Source organism: Scyliorhinus torazame, chromosome 10 (assembly GCF_047496885.1).
Source record: "Scyliorhinus torazame isolate Kashiwa2021f chromosome 10, sScyTor2.1, whole genome shotgun sequence".
Classification (NCBI taxonomy): Eukaryota; Metazoa; Chordata; class Chondrichthyes; order Carcharhiniformes; family Scyliorhinidae; genus Scyliorhinus; species Scyliorhinus torazame.
In genome coordinates this window covers 227,162,091-227,180,907 of record NC_092716.1, presented here as the reverse complement: position 1 = coordinate 227,180,907, position 18,817 = coordinate 227,162,091, and the positions used below count along the sequence as shown (strand labels likewise).

At 49.7% G+C, this 18,817-nt stretch overlaps 1 protein-coding gene across 2 annotated transcripts in view; it reads right to left on the bottom strand.

Annotated features, from left to right (window-relative positions):
- The window catches only part of LOC140384635 (switch-associated protein 70-like), a 297,297-nt gene that overhangs the window by 195,577 nt on the left and 82,903 nt on the right, over positions 1-18,817 (bottom strand). For both annotated transcript variants that reach the window (XM_072466523.1, XM_072466524.1), the window contains exons 2-3: positions 13,991-14,131; positions 551-727 (exon numbers count right to left, since the gene is read on the bottom strand). In XM_072466523.1, coding sequence (XP_072322624.1) covers positions 551-727; positions 13,991-14,131 — 318 coding nt within the window. The remainder of the gene's footprint in view (positions 1-550; positions 728-13,990; positions 14,132-18,817) is intronic.

Sequence of the window (18,817 nt, the reverse complement as noted above, 5' to 3'; positions counted from 1 at the left end):
CTAGAATCAGATTGGTAAGAATGGCAGCAAGTGAGAACATCCCACTGACTATGATGATGTCAGGGATGTATGGAGGATATGGCTATAATTGTATCAAAGGATGAAGAGGGTTGATGATGGCTGAGTTTCTGGGTAATAGGCCAGGTAAATGAGTAGAAGAGGGGAGGTGGCAGCTGGGTGAGTGGGTAGGTCGCCCCCACAACTCAAAGATGTGCAGGGTAGGTGGATTGAACATGCTAAATTGCCCCTTAATCGGAAAAATGAATTGGGTACTCTAAATTAATTTTTTTGTTAGTAATCATTTCAGGGGCAGCATCGGCCTCTCAGTGTTTCACCTATATGGCCATTTCCCCCAGACAATGGGTTTTGGCTGGCCTTTTTACTGTGGGCAGCACAGTCAAGTCAAATTCTCACCCTTCCTAACATCCATAAATATTTCCAGCATGAATTATGAGATCGTGATCAGGAACTGGAACCCTGATTGAGTTTTGCTCCCACTTAACCTATGGTACCGAGGACAAAATGTTAGTAGGAGATTTATTGATCTTACCTCCTCTGGGACTATGATGAGAGGATACACATCTTCTGAGAGAAAATTGAAGATACACCATACTTTAAAGGTATCATCGTCACTGATCAGTAAATTGTTCCGGTTCAGGTTTTTCTTGACACATAGAGTCCAGCACATCCTATTAAAGTCAGATTTATCAAAGCTGTTTGGCTGAACCTTTGAGAAGGTAGGAAGGGCAAGGAAGAAAAGGAGAGGGAAAAAAGTTACCATGTGAAAAATGTAAAAAATATTTTTAAAACCAATGTGATATTTCTTTACATTTCTAATATTCAGCAGTCCGAAGGCTTGTTTCTTTATTGAAGGTTTAACTTGGTAACAATTAGGATCTTCCTCCCACCGAGAATTACCCTTTTGAGAGACTGCATTGCATCATTAGAGAAACACCATGCATTCCTGCACTGCAAATTGCTCCACTCCCTAAGGATAATTGCTTCTGCGGCAAAATCTTCACCATAGAAACCATTGACCGTTTGGTCGAAATAAATTCCAAAAGGTTAATTCTATTCTCTACCTCTTCAGAGTTCTAACCAAGTATGAAATGCATGGGAACAATCATTAATGTCTGGACATTTTAGTTGTCCAGTCAATTAAAAGTTTAAACTGTACAATGTTATCCTGCAGACCCAAATATGTTCACACAACTGCAGCCAGTTATAAAGTTACACAAGCACATTTCAGCTCAGTTGGAAGCCAAGTCATTTGCTTCATTTTTAAGAAAATAGGTAAGTTGCTGGTTTCTCTCTCTGCATTTGCTATTCATGCCAGCATCATTAAGTTGGCCCAATTTACTCTGCTGTATCTTCATTATTATTCTCTCGTCAGGCGAAGCAGAGCATATGTGTTTGTGTAACCTCGCCAACTTTACACATGGCGACACCTTAATTTCTGGATGGCAAGATGTAACTAATGGGATGCCATCGGGTCGGTTCTTGGGCCATAACTATAGATATTCTTTTTAATTTCGAGTGCCCAATTCATTTTTTCAATTAAGGGGCAATTTAGCATGGCCAATCCATCTACCCTACACATCTTTGGCTTGTAGGGGTGCAATCCTCGCAAACACAGGGAGAATGTGCAAACTCCACACGGACAGTGACCCAGAGCTGGGATTGAACCTGGGACCTCGGCGCCATGAGACAGCAGTGCTAACTACTGCGCCCCATGCTGCCCAGGGCCCCAACTATATGAATGACTTGGATGCAGGTAAAGAAGTTTGATAGCCAAATTTGCAGATGACACTAAAATAGGAGGGATAGTAAGTTGCAATGAGTAAATAAGAACCTTATAAATGGATATAGGTGGATGGGCCAAAATGTGAGAGGTGGAGTTTAACGTAGATATGTGTGAGGTCATCCACGTTGGTCAGAAAAATGGAAAGACAACTTATTATCTAAATGGGAAGAGACTTCAGGGTGCTCCAATGCAGAGGAATCTGGTGTCCTCATGCACGAGTCACAGAAAATTAGCATGCAGATACAACAGGTAATAAAGAAAGTGAATGGAATGGTGACATTTATAGCTAAAGGAATAGAGTATAAAGGTATGGAAGTGTTGTTTCAACTATACAAGGCATTGGTGAGACTGTATCTGGAGTATTGTGAACAGTTTTGGTCCCCTTATTTGAGGAAAGATGTAGTGGCATCGGAGGCAGTTCAGAGGAGGTTCACTAGATTGATTCCAGAGATGAGGGATTTGTCTTACGAAAAGAGATTGAGCAGTTTAGGCCAATACTCTCCGAAGTTTAGAAGAATGAGGGAAGATCAAATTGAGGTAAATAAGACGATAAAAGGTGTGGATAAAGTAGACATGGAGTGGGTGTTGCCTCTTGTGGGGTATTCCTGAACGAGAGCTCACAGTCTCTGCATATGGGTTGGAAATTTAAAACAGAGATGAGTAGAAACTACTTCTCTCAAAGGACCGTGAATCTGTGGAATTCATTACCCTGGAGTGCGGTGGATGCTGGGACAGTGAGTAAATTTAAGGAGGAGTTGGACAGATTTTTAATTAGTAATGGGTTGAGGTTTTATGGAGAACAGGCAGGATGGTTAAGTTGAGGCCAGGATGAGATCAGCCATGATCATATTGAACGGTGGAGCAGGCTCGAGAGGCTAAATTGTCTACTCCTGCTCCTAGTTCTTATGTTCTAAGAAAGAACTATTCTCTCTAATTCCACTTCCAGCTTGTGGTCTGAAGCCCTGTGGGTATAATAATAGTAATCTTTCTGTTTATAAATATGAGAAATGCCAATAAAAAGATTTTATTAAAAAAATAATAGTAATCTTTATTAACGTCACAAGTAGACTTACATTAACACTGCAATGAAGTTACTCTGAAAATCCCCTAAACAGCACCTCAAGCACAAATTTGGTGTTCTTGATTAAGAAGGTTATGGGGAAAAGGCAGGAGGATGGGGATCAGGAACATATCCACCATGATCAAATGGCAGAGCAGACCCAATGGGCCGAATGGCCAAATTCTGCTCCTGGATCTTATGGTGTTATGGATAGAGAATATTAAATTGTGTTTATGATGCATGCTAGATAAATTCCAAAAAAAGAATCAAACTAAATACACTAAGTTGAGAGAAATGAAGAGGAAATGAACATGGCAAAGAGAGAATATGAGATATAAAGGCAGTCAACATAAAAGATAAACCAAAAATCTCTACCAGTATGTCAATAGTGAGCAGGCAGCAAGAGGTGGAGTGGGACCTATCAGGAACAATGAGGGTGATACAGAGCGTGCTTAGAGGGACAGGACAAGGCTACAATATTTAATGCCTACTTTGTATTGGTATTTACTAAAGAAGGGAATGTTGACCAAATAGCAACAAAAGAAGGGAAGCTAGAGGTAAAGGAAGCAGGGAAGCTAGAGGTAACGGATGGGGTGAAAATTGATAGCCAGGATGTACTAGAAAGGCTGGCTATGCATTGAGTGGATATACTGCCTGGTTTGGATAGCCTGCATCCAAGGATACTAAAGGAGGTGAAAGTGGTGATTGCGGACGCGCTTGTCATAGGTGCCAGAGAGCGGCGAATGTGACACCCTTTTTCAACAAAGGCTGTAAGGGCAGCCCTGACAACGACAGGCCAGTCAATTAAACATCAGAGGTGGGAAAGATTTTAGAAATAATAATCAGGGAGGGCAGACAACCAACCAAAAAGAACAGAGGCCACCAGGCCAGATATCCAGGCAGCAACAGCCAGGCAGCCAGCCTGGAGCACACGTGGTCGCCGAGGGTCGAAGCCCCACCACCCGAGCGAGAGCCGAGAAGTGAACAGAGCAGCAGTCAGGAGGTGAAGGCGGCCAAGCATGTGCTGACATAGAGTCTCGGGGAATTGGGAGCAGCAGCCAGCGGTACTAGAATCATAGAACCATAACATTTACAGTGCAGGAGGAAGCCATTCGACCCATTGAGTCTGCACCGGCCCTTGGAAATAGCACCCCACTTAAGCCCACCCCCATAACCCAGTAACCCCACCTAACCTTTTTGGACACGAAAGGCAATTTAGCATGGCCAAACACCTAACCTGCACACTAAACTCCGATGGGGTTTCGCCCACGATCGGGGCCCACCAATCGACGGGCCGGCCTCTCCCCCCGGGCCTACTTTCTGGCGCGGCCGGCCCCTGAACACCGACGCCATATTGAGTCGGGGCCGGCGCGCTAAAGAAGTCCCCTGCGCATGCGCGGGTTGGTGCGGGGAATGGGACTGACTGGATTGCTCTACAGAATTTGGACATGATAGGCCAAATGGCCTCCTCCTGTGCTATAATACCTCCATAATCTCTTCATAAAATCTAAATTACCCCCTCTAACTTAAAATCTTTTTCCTCAGAGATATTGTGGGCGCAATTTATCAGACTCGTCGTGCCCGACATGGTGTCGGGACGTAGCTGTTGAATCTCGCGAGAAGCCCCTTTCAAAATGGCGGCCCAATCTCTGAGGAATCGGTCTCATCAGCAGGTTCCATTCCCCACTGTTGAAACAATTTCTAAGGCCCAAAAAATGATGGGTGGTTCGATTTAATGGAAACATTTCTAAGTGTCATTTTCGGCCCGATTGGCGGGATGCAACGGCCGTGTTGGCGAGATCATGACCTGTATTTAATGGCACTTAGTACCGGAAATGAGCCCCCATGAGCTTCTCGCCATTACTGGCTGTCTTGCCCTCTGAGTCACCGGCTCGTGCCTCAGTATCTCGCCGCTAAGGGGGAGCTGCTTTTAAACGCTCCCTCACCACTCACTCCCAGTCAACATACAAGCATGGCAACGCGTAGACCTGCTCGTTGCTTTGGGTTGCCGACCTGGCCAGGCTTCCCGATGCAATGGATGCGAGGGGAGATAACCTGTTCCCAAGGCGGTCCAAGGGCCAGCAGGGCAACCAATGCCATCTGGGTGGCAATGGCAGCAGCCAGGAGGACCGCAGAGAAATACAGGAAGACCAATGACCTCTACAAGCTGCAAGAGTAAATTACCACCTCTCGCCTGGCATCAGTTCCGCCTGGCATCAGTTCCGCCTGCCATCCCTCAAATTCCCAAACCCCACCCCCGCAAAAATCACTAGCTGACACCCTCTCCGCATCCGGTCTTCACATCGTTCCTCAGCATCTTCTGGCATCCACCAGCACAACCCCTTCACAAGTTGCGGTGCCCACACATGCCACCTGCCAAAATCCCTGATCCATTAAGAATGCAGCTCACAATGCCCCCGCAGGATAAGTTGGCCCATACTGGCATGAAAGTACCAGAGATCCGAGTTCTAACCCCCTACAAGAAATGGGTCCTGGAGATCGCGGGGTTTTCCGAGGAGAGAGCAGTACCGACAGGGAGGTTGGCCTGTGCCCCTTCACCCAGATAACTTGTCTCAAGTGAATTGTTCATGTCGGACAAAATGATCCTTCCCTCTCACTGACCGCATGTCATTCTCTCGCAGGATCTCCATCTGATGGGGCCGGCCCATCCAGAGTCTTCCCCATCCCTGCCACCAAGAAACCGCCTCAGAGAAGAGGTGCGAGGAGACCACCATCGATGTGACACAGCTCCCATCCCCACCTGCCACCAGCACAGAGGCACACACCTTGGCGGGTGACGTTAGTGGACAGGCTTTGGGGGCACAATCTGGTCAGAACCACACTCTTGCTAATGCACATGAGGTGGAGACAGGAACATCCAAGGGGAGTCAGCAGTCGGGGGTCTACTCAATCCTATATGTGGACAATGGGGACACGCCAGGACCGGCAGAGCTGGATAACGCAGAGGCCTCTCCAACTTGCTTCAGCTGCCTCTCCGTCCCGTGGAAACCTTCCTCGGGATGAGGAAGCGCTGGAGGCAAACACGGGGCATACCATCAAGGAGACGACGGCGGTCTCCAGGTCCCCCCCCTCCCCCACCCCCACCCTCCTAACAGCGGCACATGTGCATGATAGGGAAGCAGTGGTCACACACGAGTTGAACATTCAGGCAGTGGAACCCCTTCCTTTTAATGAAGGGCGCTCTCTGATGCCCCGTTATGCGCAAGGCGACATTGTGCAATCTACTATCCCCTGGATCTGGGGCATCCTGCCGATGGTGGAGAATCCTGCTGCCCAGGCATCTTGATGGGCTTGATCCAGATCCAACGCTGAGATAATAAGCTGCCGGGTATAGAGGGCATCTCTGACCTCATGGATGCACTTGTGGGCTGTAGCGTGGGAAATGCCGCGCAAGTCCCTGCTCAAACCCTGCAATGAATTGGTGGCATAAAGGTTCAGAGTTGCGGTAACCTTCATGGTCACTGGGAGCGGCATCACTAACCATTAAAGACCAAGTACCCATACTGGTACACGTACACACACATGCACACACACACACACGCGTGCACACATACACACACGTGGGCATACACACACGTGCATGTACACACACATACGCATACACACACATACACACATGCCTACACACACGCATACATACACACACACGTACACAAACACACATGTACACACACAGGTGTGCACGTACACACACGCGCATGTACACGTACACACACGTGTACACGTACACACACACGTGTACACATACACACACACGTACACACACACGTACACACACATACACACACACATGTACACACACACACGGGAGAGAGAGCAGAAACCACCTCTCCTTCTCCAGCACTGCAGCACCTCATTCCAATGACTCCCCCAGGTCAAAGAGTCAGGAGGGTTCACCCTCTCCCTCTCCCCCTCCCCCTCCCCCTCTCCCGCCATCCCCCCCACCCCCCCCCCACCCCCACCCCCACCGTCACAAATATAGACCAAACACAAAACAAGAAGGAAGCAAGGAATATCAACGACTTGCACAGCAGCTGTATTTGACCCTGTTATGGGCATCCACAATTTTAAAGATTGCTGGAAGGCCTCACGGACTATAAGCCCCTTCAGCCCCTGAGCACTGGGGCAGTGCCCTCCGGTGTCCTTGAGCTCTGCATGCCAGAAAACGGAAGTGGTTACTCACCTCCTCAGATCCCCTCAGCAGCCATTTGCGCCAGCTTCACGTTTTTAAAAAGGACTACTAAATGACGCCCATGTGATTTCTTGCTCAGGAGCTGGTTAATTCCCAAGAAGCCGTTACATTCGACTTCAACCTCGCTAATGAGATGGAAATTGGTGCCATATTTGGGCATGATCGGGAACTTGCCACCGGGAGCGGGTCAGTTAGGTGACAAACTGATTCGCACCCGACGCGGTTCTCGATTCTGGCCTTTTCCGCTACTTAATGGACAGCCCACATCTGCGCCGGGCACAACACGATGGTTAAATCACATCCTATGTGCGGGTGAATACCAGTGTGGATCTCACCCAAAAAGCCAGTGGGAAACTTGCCCAAAATGACACTTGTGGCGGGCGTGCTGGGTTTTTCGGCCACGCCCGCCACCAGATCGCCATGGGAGGGACGGGGACCATGTAAATGTGTTGACCTCGGTGTGAATTGCCAGTCGCCAGGCGGGTACGGCCAAAAAATCCCACCCTTAGAAATTGTTTGGTTGAAATCCGCCCCGAGTCATCTTTTAAAAGACAACTGCAACTTCACATTGCCCATGTCACCAGTTTGGTCTGGAAAGCGGTGACTCTCTGTGCAATACATCCTGACACCTGACCTAACTTCTTCTAATTCTGCCTTTCAACATAACTTTGTGATTGATTTGAAATGCAGACTTACATAGAATTCTCATAATTTACATAAGCATTCTCGCTCTACTTTTGCTGATTCGATCCATCTTAAATATCCCATCAAAGTGGATCGTAACCAATCTTTTCAACAGTTTAAGACAATCATCACTCCAGTATTTCTTAAAAGTAAATAAATCTTATTCTTAGAGTCTATACCAGTAACTAAGTTTTGGACTCATCCTGGTTGACCCCCCCCCCCCCCCCCCCCCCCCGCCCCAAATCAAAATTCTTTCTTATTTTTATGAGCTCGACCCCTACTCCTCTACACTTTCCTTTCTGAATGCGTCCAAGCTCAAAATACAGACTCCTGCACACAGCTTCCCAAAATCCGAACCACGGTGGCACGGTAGCACATTGGTTAGCACTGTCGCTTCACAGCGGCAGGGTCCTAGGTTCGATACCCGGCTTGGGTCACTGTCTGTGTGGAGTCTGCACGTTCTCCCAGTGTCTATGTTGGGTTTCCTCCGGGTGCTCCGGTTTCTTTCCACAAGTCCCGAAAGACGTGGGGCGGGATTCTTCGGACACCGGCGGGGCGGGCAACTCAAGCGTGAGGGAGTGGCGTGAACCACTCCGGCGTCGGGTCGCCCCAAAGGTGTGGAATCCTCCGCACCTTCAGGGGCTAGGCCGGCGCCGAAGTGGTTTGTTCCATGCCGGCTGGAGCGGAAGGGGCTTGGCGCCACGCCAACCGGCGCCGAAGGGCCTCCGCCGGCGGTGCGAGTTGCCGCATGTGCGGGAGCGCCAGCATGTGCTGGCGTGATCCCAGCGCATGCGCTGGGGGGATTAATCTCCACGCCGGCCATCGCAGACTGGTACACCAGCCAGCGCGGAGGAATAGAATGCCCGCATGGAACAGGCCCGCCCGCGGTTCGGTGGGCTCCGATCGTGGGCCAGGCCACCATGGGGGCACCTCCCGGGTCCAGGTCCCTCCGCGCCGCCTCAAGGAACCCGGAGGCCGCCCACGGAGCCAGGTCCCACCGGTAAGTACCTGTCGTAACATACGTCGGCGGGACCCGCCGAAAACAGGCAGCCACTCGGCCCATTGCGGGCCGGAGAATCGCCGGGCGGGCCGCTGCCAGCGGCCGCCGACCAGCGCAACGCGATTCCCGCCCCCGTCATATCCCCGCTGCCGGAGAATTCGGCAGCCGGCGGGGGCGGGATTCAGGCCGCCCCCCTCGGCGATTCTCCGGCCCAGCGGGGGGGTCGGAGAATCCCACACGTGCTGTTAGGTCATTTGGTCATTCTGAATTCTCCCTCTGTGTACCAGGGGATTTTCACAGTAACTTCATTGCAGTGTCAATGTCAGCCTACTTGTGACAATAAAGACTATTATTATTTTAAAATCAACTCTTGTTACGACAGTCTCCTACATTAAATCACTATTTTCTGAGGCAACAGGGGCGAGATTCTCCGACCCCCGCCGGGTCGGAGAATCGCCGGGGGCTGGCGTGAATCCCGCCCCCTCCGGTTGCCGAATTCTCCGGCACTGGAGATTTGGCGGGGGCGGGAAACGCGCCGCGCCAGTTGGCGCCCCGCGATTCTCCGGCCCCAGTGGGCCGAAGTCCCGCTGCTAGGATGCCTGTCCCGCTGGAGTGGATTAAACCACCTCTCTTACCGGCAGGACAAGGCGGCGCAGGCGGGCTCCGGGGTCCTGGGGGTGGGCGCGGATCCATTTGGCCCCGGGGGGGTGCCCCCACGGTGGCCTGGCCCGCGATCGGGGCCCACCGATCCGCGGGCGGGCCTGTGCCGTGGGGGCACTCTTTTCCTTCTGCCTCTGCCACGGTCTCCACCATGGCGGAGGCGGAGGAGACTCCCTCCACAGCACATGCGCGGGGATGCCGTGAGCGCCCGCTAACGCTCCCGCGCATGCGCCGCCCGGAGATGTCATTTCCGCGCCAGCTGGCGGGGCACCAAAGGCCTTTTCCGCCAGCTGGCGGGGCGGAAATTAGTCCGGCGCAGGCCTAGCCTCTCAAGGTTGGGGCTCGGCCCCCCAAGATGCGGAGGATTCCGCACCTTTGGGGCGGCGCAATGCCCGACTGACTTGCACCGTTTATGGCGCCGGTCGGCGGACATCGCGCCGATACCGGAGAATTTCGCCCCAGATTCCTCCATTTAAAAAAAATATTAAATGTTGCTTAACCCCCAGAAAAATACCTATACTCTGTCCTTCAGGGTTAATAGCATATTATAATGTCTTACTTATTTTTAAATGGATCATAATTAAAGTGCCCCATCAAATTGGTGTAGCCTGACGGTTAAATGTTTGTGCTTAACGAGTATGACAAGTACAATGCTACACAGCAATTAATAACAAATGCACATTTTACAACGCCCATTCAGTTTACTTCATTAATGCAGTGTAATTATAGGTGCCAAAAGCACATGACAGAAAATTTGGACAAATCATTTAGTACATGATGAAACAAGTACACTATTTAGATCATTGGGAAAATGATGCAAGGACGATAAGTTCATAAATTACTGTGTTTATTAAATTTTTAAGTTTGAAGTGTTTTTGGTTTCGATAACTGAACATTATATAATTTCAGTATTTTATCAACTTTTTAAAAGTAGATGCCTATGTCTTTTCGTCCAAGTTTAAAATATTAAATGCTCTTGCTTGCTCTCTCAAATACAAATGGCTTGTTTATCTAAGGGAGCATAAACTGGCTGCCCTTTAACAAGGCATTCCTTGTTTGTATAGGGCAATTATGGAGAGCTGCCCAAATCTATGGCTTCAGCTGGGTGTGTGGTAGCAAAGGGAAAAATGTGTTTCCTGAACATTACAAAAAAGTACGGAAATATTCTTGTGGTCGTTACACAAACAACTAAGAAAAAAAGCAGTGAGCAGAATCAGAATGTGAATCAGGGGAGGGGAGGGGAAGTTGCACAATCTCCAAATAAGTGTGTTACTCCCTTGAAACTCATTGTGGTATTTTCAATTGTGAGAATTAAAATGGAGGAAGAAGCATTTTTTTTTTAAAGAAATCTGCTTCCTCCGTTTTCATTTTTAAAAAAAATATATGATCAGGATGACATTTTGATGAAAGGACATTGGCCTAAAGATTAACTCTTTCTTTCGCCACAGACGTCGTCTGTTCTGCTGTATTTCCAGCATTTGTATTTATTTCAGGTTTTCAACATCCACCGTGTTTTGCTTTAATACTACAATTATTACGGCAAGGGAATTAAAAAATAGAATCTTTTTGGAATTCAACCAAGTGCTGAGATTGACAAAGTGAAGCAATTTTTTTTTCAATGGCATTGGCTATTTTACTTCTGTCCTGGTATGTATAGGGTTCAAAAATCAGGTTCATTCACAGAAAGAAAGAGCTTACTTACACTTAAGGCGTGCTTTTGTTTTATTACTTTATCAGAGTTACAAAGCCAGAGCTCAGAGTGTGGACAGGGGCAAACCCCTAAACCAGCTCCTTGCCTGCTCCAAAAACCAATTCAAATTGAATCCAATTCATGGTCCCCACAAGAGAGACATACCAGATCCAGGCATTTCACCTGACCTCACGCTCATCTTAGCAGGGCATCCCAAAATGCTTGACAGCCATTAAGTACTTCTTGAAGTGTGGGAACATTTGGTCATGGGGGAAAAGGAGGCTCCCAATTTGTACATAGCAAGGCCCCAACAATAGCAATGAAGTAAACAACCTGCTAATCTCTTTTTATTGATGTTGTTTTACAGCTAAATATCGGTCAGGATACCAGGAGAATGATCCCTGCTCTTCGTCAAACACATCCGCCTTTGTAGAGTTGCCATCCCGGACCGGCTGGGGGTAGCTTGGAATCAGTTATCAAATTCCCAGTGGCCTCAGAAAGCATTCCAAGAAATTTTAAAATGCTGGTTTAACCAATCAGTATTTCTGAACCACAATCAGCAGTTTCCAATCAAATTCAAATCTTAACCTGGAAAGAATAGTCAGAGGGAGCTGAAATTTCACTGAAGGATGCAGCCCTGCTTTGAGCTTCAGTCTGCTGGGTCACACTTGACGCCACCGTGCATTCTCAGGTAAGAATAACACTTAAATTGAAAAGGAAACACAGCCCCTCAAATCGGAATGGATGTCACCTCTTAATGGGCAGTAAAATGTTAAGTCTGATTAACATATCTGTTAATAGTGATAGACAAGTGCAGAGAGAAATCTCTGCAGCGTTCCTGACCTTTTATCACAGAATTGTTACAGCACAGAAGGAGAACATTTGGCCATTGTGTCTTTGTGGGCTCTCCACATGAGCATAATGAGTTACTGCCTTTTCCCCATATCCTTGCACATTTATTCAATAATCATCCCAATACCGTCTTGGATACCTTGACTGGACCTGCCTCACCTCACTTCCAGGCAGTGCATCCTGCTGACTACGTGGCCGGGACTCTCTGACCCCCTCGCCGGGTCGTAGAATCCCCAGTTGTAGGCGCAAAACCCGCCCCGCCACTACAACGCCGGCTGCTGTATTCTCTGGCGCCGTTTTTTGGGTGGCGGCGGGATTCCCGCCACGCTGGTCGGGGGCCGTTGACAGTGCCCCCCCCCTCCCCCCCGCCCCCGGCGATTCTCTGGGCCCCGATGGGCCGAGCATTTTTGGCCAGTCCCACTGGCGTGAATTACTCACCTCACGTACGGTGGGACCTGGCAGGACGGTCGGGACGGTCCTCGGGGGGGCACGGGGGGATCCAACCCTGGGAGGGGCCCCCCGTGTGGCCTGACCCGTGATCATGGCCCACCCATCTGCGGGCGGGCTTGTTCCGTGGGGGTACTTCTTTCTTCCGCGCCGGGACCCGCCATATTGCCCGGGGGCCGGAGAAGAGAACCCCCTGCGCATGCGCGGAATCACACCGGTCGTTCCACGCATGCATGAACTCGTGCCGACCCTTCGGCACCTTCCTCACCTTGGGGGGCTGTTGACTCCAGAGTTGTTGCCGCCGGTTTTCCCCCCGGCGTGGGGGCTTAGTCCCAGAAGGGAGAATCCCGGCCCGTGTCTTCCTTTTATGGGCGGTACAGTAGCACAGTGGTTAGCACTGTGGCTTCATGGTGCCGCCCATAAAAGGGACCCCCAGGTTCGATTCCCGCTTGGGTCACTGTCTGTGCAGAGTCTGCTCGTTCTCCCAGTGTCAGCGTGGGTTTACTCCGGGTGCTCCGGTTTCCTCCCATAAGTCCTGAAAGACGTGCTTGTTAGGTGAATTGGACATTCTAAATTCTCCCTCCATGTACTCGAATGGGCGCCGGAGTGTGACGACTAGGGGATTTTCACAGTAACTTCATTGCAGTGTTAATGTAAGCCTACTTGTGACACTAATAAAGATTATTATGATAGGGATCGATCTGGGCCAAGTGTAGCTGGTGAGTGAACTTAGCCAAATGCAGCAATGAGGAAAAGAACAGTGAGTAAAACGTAGGTCGTACCTGCCTATCTGCATATGCACACAGGCAGAAGGAACGATGGCGAGGTTACTAGCAGCAGACATGGATGGGGCCCACTATCTCACAGCTGTCGAGCTGCAGCTGACAGTCCAGGGGAGGAGAGACATGCATGAGTCCAAGGCTGGAACTCTCTGTCCAGCTCAGAAAGTGGCATTGATTCTGCTCCGGTCCCCTACAGGGATAGAGATTGTATAGCATCCGATTCCCTCCCTAGCCCTCAGAGAATGAGCTACTCAGGTGACTAGGGTGTGGAGCTTCCTCCCAATGGGAGCAGCTCCCCACAGAATATAAACCGCGACCTGGAAGCAGTTCGGGGAAAGGAGACCCTGCGGGGAGTGGAGAGGAGAGGAGTGATTACTGCGACTGGTGTGGAATAAAGTGAGTTGTACCCTGTCAGCCTGGCCTCTTGTGGAGTCTTTGCCTCCGTTTACAACAGAATCACCGGGTGATTCAAATAAATAAGGGAAAAGGTCACGTTTCCGATGATCAGCTAAATTATTTTCATTCCTGTTTTTCCACAATTGTTGCTTTAAAGTAATCCCAGTGTCACTTAATCTTTTGCTTCCACCGACATCTTCCAGAATATGATCAGCCAGGGTTAGCAACTCTACACCTGAGAGAAAAGGACTCCGAATCCTACCTTGGGGCCACCCTCAAAGCAGTAGTCACTAATTTTACTACAAGAGCTGCTAATCCACGCAATGAATTGTTAAATCATACTAGCAAAAGAAAATTGAGTTTCACAGCTCGGGTTATGTATCAATTTATCAAAAGAATTACCTTATCCAAGATAAACCTGTTCAAATAGGGCATGTATCCCTGGTTAGAAACCGGTCCTTCATCATCATCCTTAAAGTGGTTTTCCAAAGCCACTGGATTATGAGGCACTTGTAGCACTGTGCACAGGCTGTGTGAAAGAACCTGTTTTAATAAATTTTTAAAAAACATTAGTGAGGTTTAGTGACCATCTCCTCTGTTACATTGCATTGCCATCTCTAGCGTTTGGAAGAAAATCTGACTTTAACAAATTGTCAAATTCCACAACAATTAACATCAAGAAAGAAAGAGCTTGCATCAATATAGCCCTCTTAATGCCTTCAGCGGGTTCAATTTGAAGTCCAAAAGGGGCCGGGTAAATGGGGGAATTTGAGGGAATACCAGTCAGTATTGTTGTCTCGGTAAATAGGATGAATGCGGCTGCCCTTGACATCTAGGCAGCATTTGACTGAATGCAGCATCGAGGAGCCCTCACAAAATTGAACTCAATGGGAATCAGGGGAAAACTCTCCTCTGGCTAGAAGTACAAAAGATCTAGTTGTGGTGGAGGCCAATCATCTCAGGTCAGGGCATTGTTGCAGGGGAGTATCCGAGGCCCAACTATCTTTATCAATGATGCTTCATCAATTACATTCCCTCCATCATGAGGTCAGAAAAGGGCTGTTCACCAATAAATACATTGTTGAATTCTATTCACAATTCCTCAAATACTAAAGCAATCCCTATCTGCATGCAGCAAGTGCTGTACAATATTCAGAGTTGGCCTGATCAGTGGCAACTGTCAGGCATTGACCATCTCCAACCAAATAGAATCTAAGCATCTCTCCATGACACTCAATGGCATTACCACAACACCAACATCCGGGCAAGAAACTGAATTGAACCAGCCATATAAATACTGTGACTACAAAGAGCAGGTCAGAGGCTGGGAAGTTTGAGTCAAGTAACTCATTCCCTGACTCTCCAAAGCCTATCCTCCATCAGGTCAGGATTGTGACGGAATACTCTCCACTTGTCTGGATGAGTGCAGTTGCAACAACACTCAGGAGAAGCTCAGTGCCATCCAGGACAAATGTAGGCCACTTGTTCGGCACCCCCTTAAACATTCACTCCCTTCAGCGTTGTGGCTGCAGTGTGTAGCATCGAAAGACACATTGCAACAACTTTCCAAGTTTCCTTCAACAGCACCTTCCAAACACCAGGGACTGGATTCTCCATTTGGGAGACTAAGTCCCCGGGCCGGTGGGAAAACGGTGGTGTTTTACGCCAGGAAAACTGGCGCAAAACGGCCACCGATTACCTGCTCCAGGGGGGGCTAGGAGGACAGCAGCATAGAGCGCCCAGCTCTAGCTGCTAATACGGCCCGGAGCATTGCCGGGTCCGTGGCCACGCATGCGCACGGCGGCGGCGGCCTGCAGCAGCCACGCTGTGCTTCATGGCGGACACAGCCCACGGATCTGGACCGCAAAAATAGTCCCCCGTCCCCCCTTCAGCCGCTCGCGCGCCCCAGGCTGTCCCCCACAGTGCCCCCAGCCCCGAATGAAGCAGCCCCTGCCCGCGGATTAGCTTTCCCCCAACTGTGGCGGCGCTGGACTGCGTCCGCAGCCGCCACGCTGAGTTCACGACGTGTGAGACCGCACCTGTCCCGCGCCGTCGGGAATTCGGCCGGTCGGGGATGGAGCATTGCGGAGCGGGCCTCAGGCAATGGCCTGAGCCCGTGGATACAGCGCGCATCGCACTCCTAGAGTACGTCGCTTTTCAGGGGTGAAAGCGGCGCCACCCCCGATTTTGGCGCCATCAGGGATTCTCCGGCCCGTCGCCAAACGCGATTTCGCCGTCGGGGCTCGGAGGATCCAGCCCCTGGCCTCTGCCACCCAGGAGAACAATGATAGCAGCGAACACTACCACCACTTGAAAGTACCCTTCCATGGATAGGGGGGGGGCGAGGCGGGATCAGGGTTTGAACTTGATGATCAGCCACGATCATAATAAATGGCAGAGCAGGCTCGAAGGGCCGAATGGCCTCCTCCTGCTCCTATTTTCTTTGTTCTATTTTCTATGTTTCTAAATCGCTCACCATCTTAATTTGAAATATATCGCTGTTCCTTCACTCCTGCTGGGTCAGAATCCTGGAACTCCCTCCCTAACAGCACTGTGGGTGTACCTACACCACACGGACTGCAGGCGGTTACTAAGAATGGTTCACCACAACCTTCTCAAACGGAATTAGGGATGACCTTGCCAGCAATACCCACATTCCATGAATGAATTTTAAATAAAATATGTCCACATCAAGGTCAAATAAATGACAAAAAAAATGAAAGACCAGATAATGTTTTTGGTGGTGTCTGAGGGAGGAATGTTGGCCAGGGTACTCCTTCCTCGTCTTTGGATAGTGTCATGTGATCACTTATGCCCATCTGAGCAGATAACCAGGTCCTATTTTAAAAAGTCACCTGAAAGATGCCACTCCATTAATGCTGCAAACATTAGTGTTGAATATGGGCTTTTGTGGGACTTAAACCTACAATCTCCTGAGTCGGTGAAGACTTTGCAGTTAAAATTATTTATTGATAGAGAACTGTACTGTCATAATATACACCAGCATATCATGGTGCAGACACACACTGATGGACACACAGTGGGACCAATCAACACACACCAACACCGCAGACAATCACCAGTTAGAGCACACGCACTATAAAGACAGAGTTCCCGCTCATTCGAGCTGCAGCTAGCTAGGAGGACAGAGCTCACAGCCTGCAGCACAGACATTCACCATGTGCTGAGTGCATCGACTGGTTAGGACAAGGCAAAGGTCTTTAGTTAAAGCTAGTATTGTGTTAACCCATAGTCAGAGTATGTTGCAACAGTTAATGATTCAATAAAATAGTGTTGCACTATTTCAAGTGTTGGTGACCTGTACGTGTTCCACGGATCCAGAGCGCCCAACACAACATGATACCAGGAGTTGAGGGATATTAGCACTTCTTAGACCTACCTGCAAGTGATCTGCCTTCCACCAACATTCCGTCACCTGCAACACGGACAACATCAGTCCGCCGCCCCCGCATCGCCGGCAACCTAGGGGCCAACTGGAAGATATTCAAACAGCACTTCCAGCTCTTCCTTGAGGCCACAGACAGGGAGGATGCCTCGGATACCAGGAAGATTGTTCTCCACCTCTCCACGGCCGGAGACAATGCCATCCACATTTTCAATTCTATCACCTTTGCGGATGATGAAGATAAAACAAAGTTCAAGACAGTCCTCCTCAAGTTTGACACTCACTGCAGCGTAGAGGTGAATGAAAGTTTCGAGCGCTACGTGTTCCAACAGCGTTTGCAGTGTAAGGATGAACCTTTCCAATCCTTTCTCACGCACCTCCGCATCCTTGCAGCTACGGGCCCACCTCCAACTCCATGATATGCGACCAGATCTTTTCGGCGTTCAGTCGGACCGCCTACGACAGCAGCTCCTCAAAGTAAAACAGCTCACCCTAGCGACCGCCACTGAGACCTGTGTCTTACACAAAAACGCCACGAGTCGGTATTCCCATATCCAAGCGGCTGAAACGGCGCGGCAAGGTCCCCACGAGGAGGAACGGGTCCAAGCGATTGAGCAACTCCAGGGCCTCAGCCTGGATGAGGGCGGCCATTTCACGCGCTTTTCGCAGACTCCCGCGCTTGTGCGCACCAAACGAGGGGACGGCGACAGCGAAGAACGTAATGCGCAGGCGCGCACCACGCACGACCGCATCCCGTATGCGTGGTGGCGCAGCAAACGTGCTGACGCTATGACGTGCGGCAACTGTGGCTCCGCCCATTTAAAACGGCAATGCCCTGCCAAATCTCGACAATGCCTAAGATGTGGCAGACTTGGCCACTATGTTGCCTTCTGCCGAGCAGCTCAGCCTGCCAATTCATATTGCTTCAGCCAGCCTCGCAGGAATGTCCGGGCAATTCAACCCACGGTCACCGAATCCGATGCGGACCTCCCACACAGCAGTGACACCGAGGACCCAAAGACGCCTTTTCGAATCGGTGTTGTGACAAAAAACAGGATGTCCCCGAAGCAAAGACACCAGTCGCTGTCGGTATACAGCATCGATCCAGACGATGAGTGGTGTGCCACCCTGATGGTCAACCGGTCCCAAATACGATTCCGCCTGGACACTGGTGCCTCCGCCAATCTCATTGCACGGTCTGACTTCCAAAGCCTTTGTGTCAAACCAGCCATCCTTCCATCAGCCTGCCAGCTATTGGACTACAATAATGTCATTGCTGCTAGCGGCTCGTGCCAACTTAAAGTGACACGCAGGTCATGCAAAGCCATCCTTCCTTTTGAAATTGTGGGCTCCTCAAAAGCCTCGCTGCTTGGCGCGCAGGCATGCAAGTTGTTGAACCTAGTTCAGAGAGTTCACTCTCTCTCTCCTGATGACACGTCTGCCTTTCAGGACACTGACTTCAGGGCGCAACTCGACGCCATCATCGACCAGTACCATGACGTCTTCGAAGGCATGGGCATGCTCCTATATACCTACAAGATCTTATTGAAACAGAACGCCACGCCTGCGGTGCACACACCTCGCAGGGTCCCAGCACCCCTTAAGGACCGCCTCAAGCAGCAGCTGCAGGACCTCCAGAACCAAGGAGTGATCTCCAGAGTCACGGAACCATGGTATGTGTGAAAAAGCCTTCCGGCGAATTGAGAATTTGCATTGATACCAAGGATCTAAATCGCAATATCATTGAGGGAGCATTATCCAATTCCCAAGCGCGAAGAGATCACATGCGAGATGGCTCCCGCCAAGCTCTTAACCAAATTTTA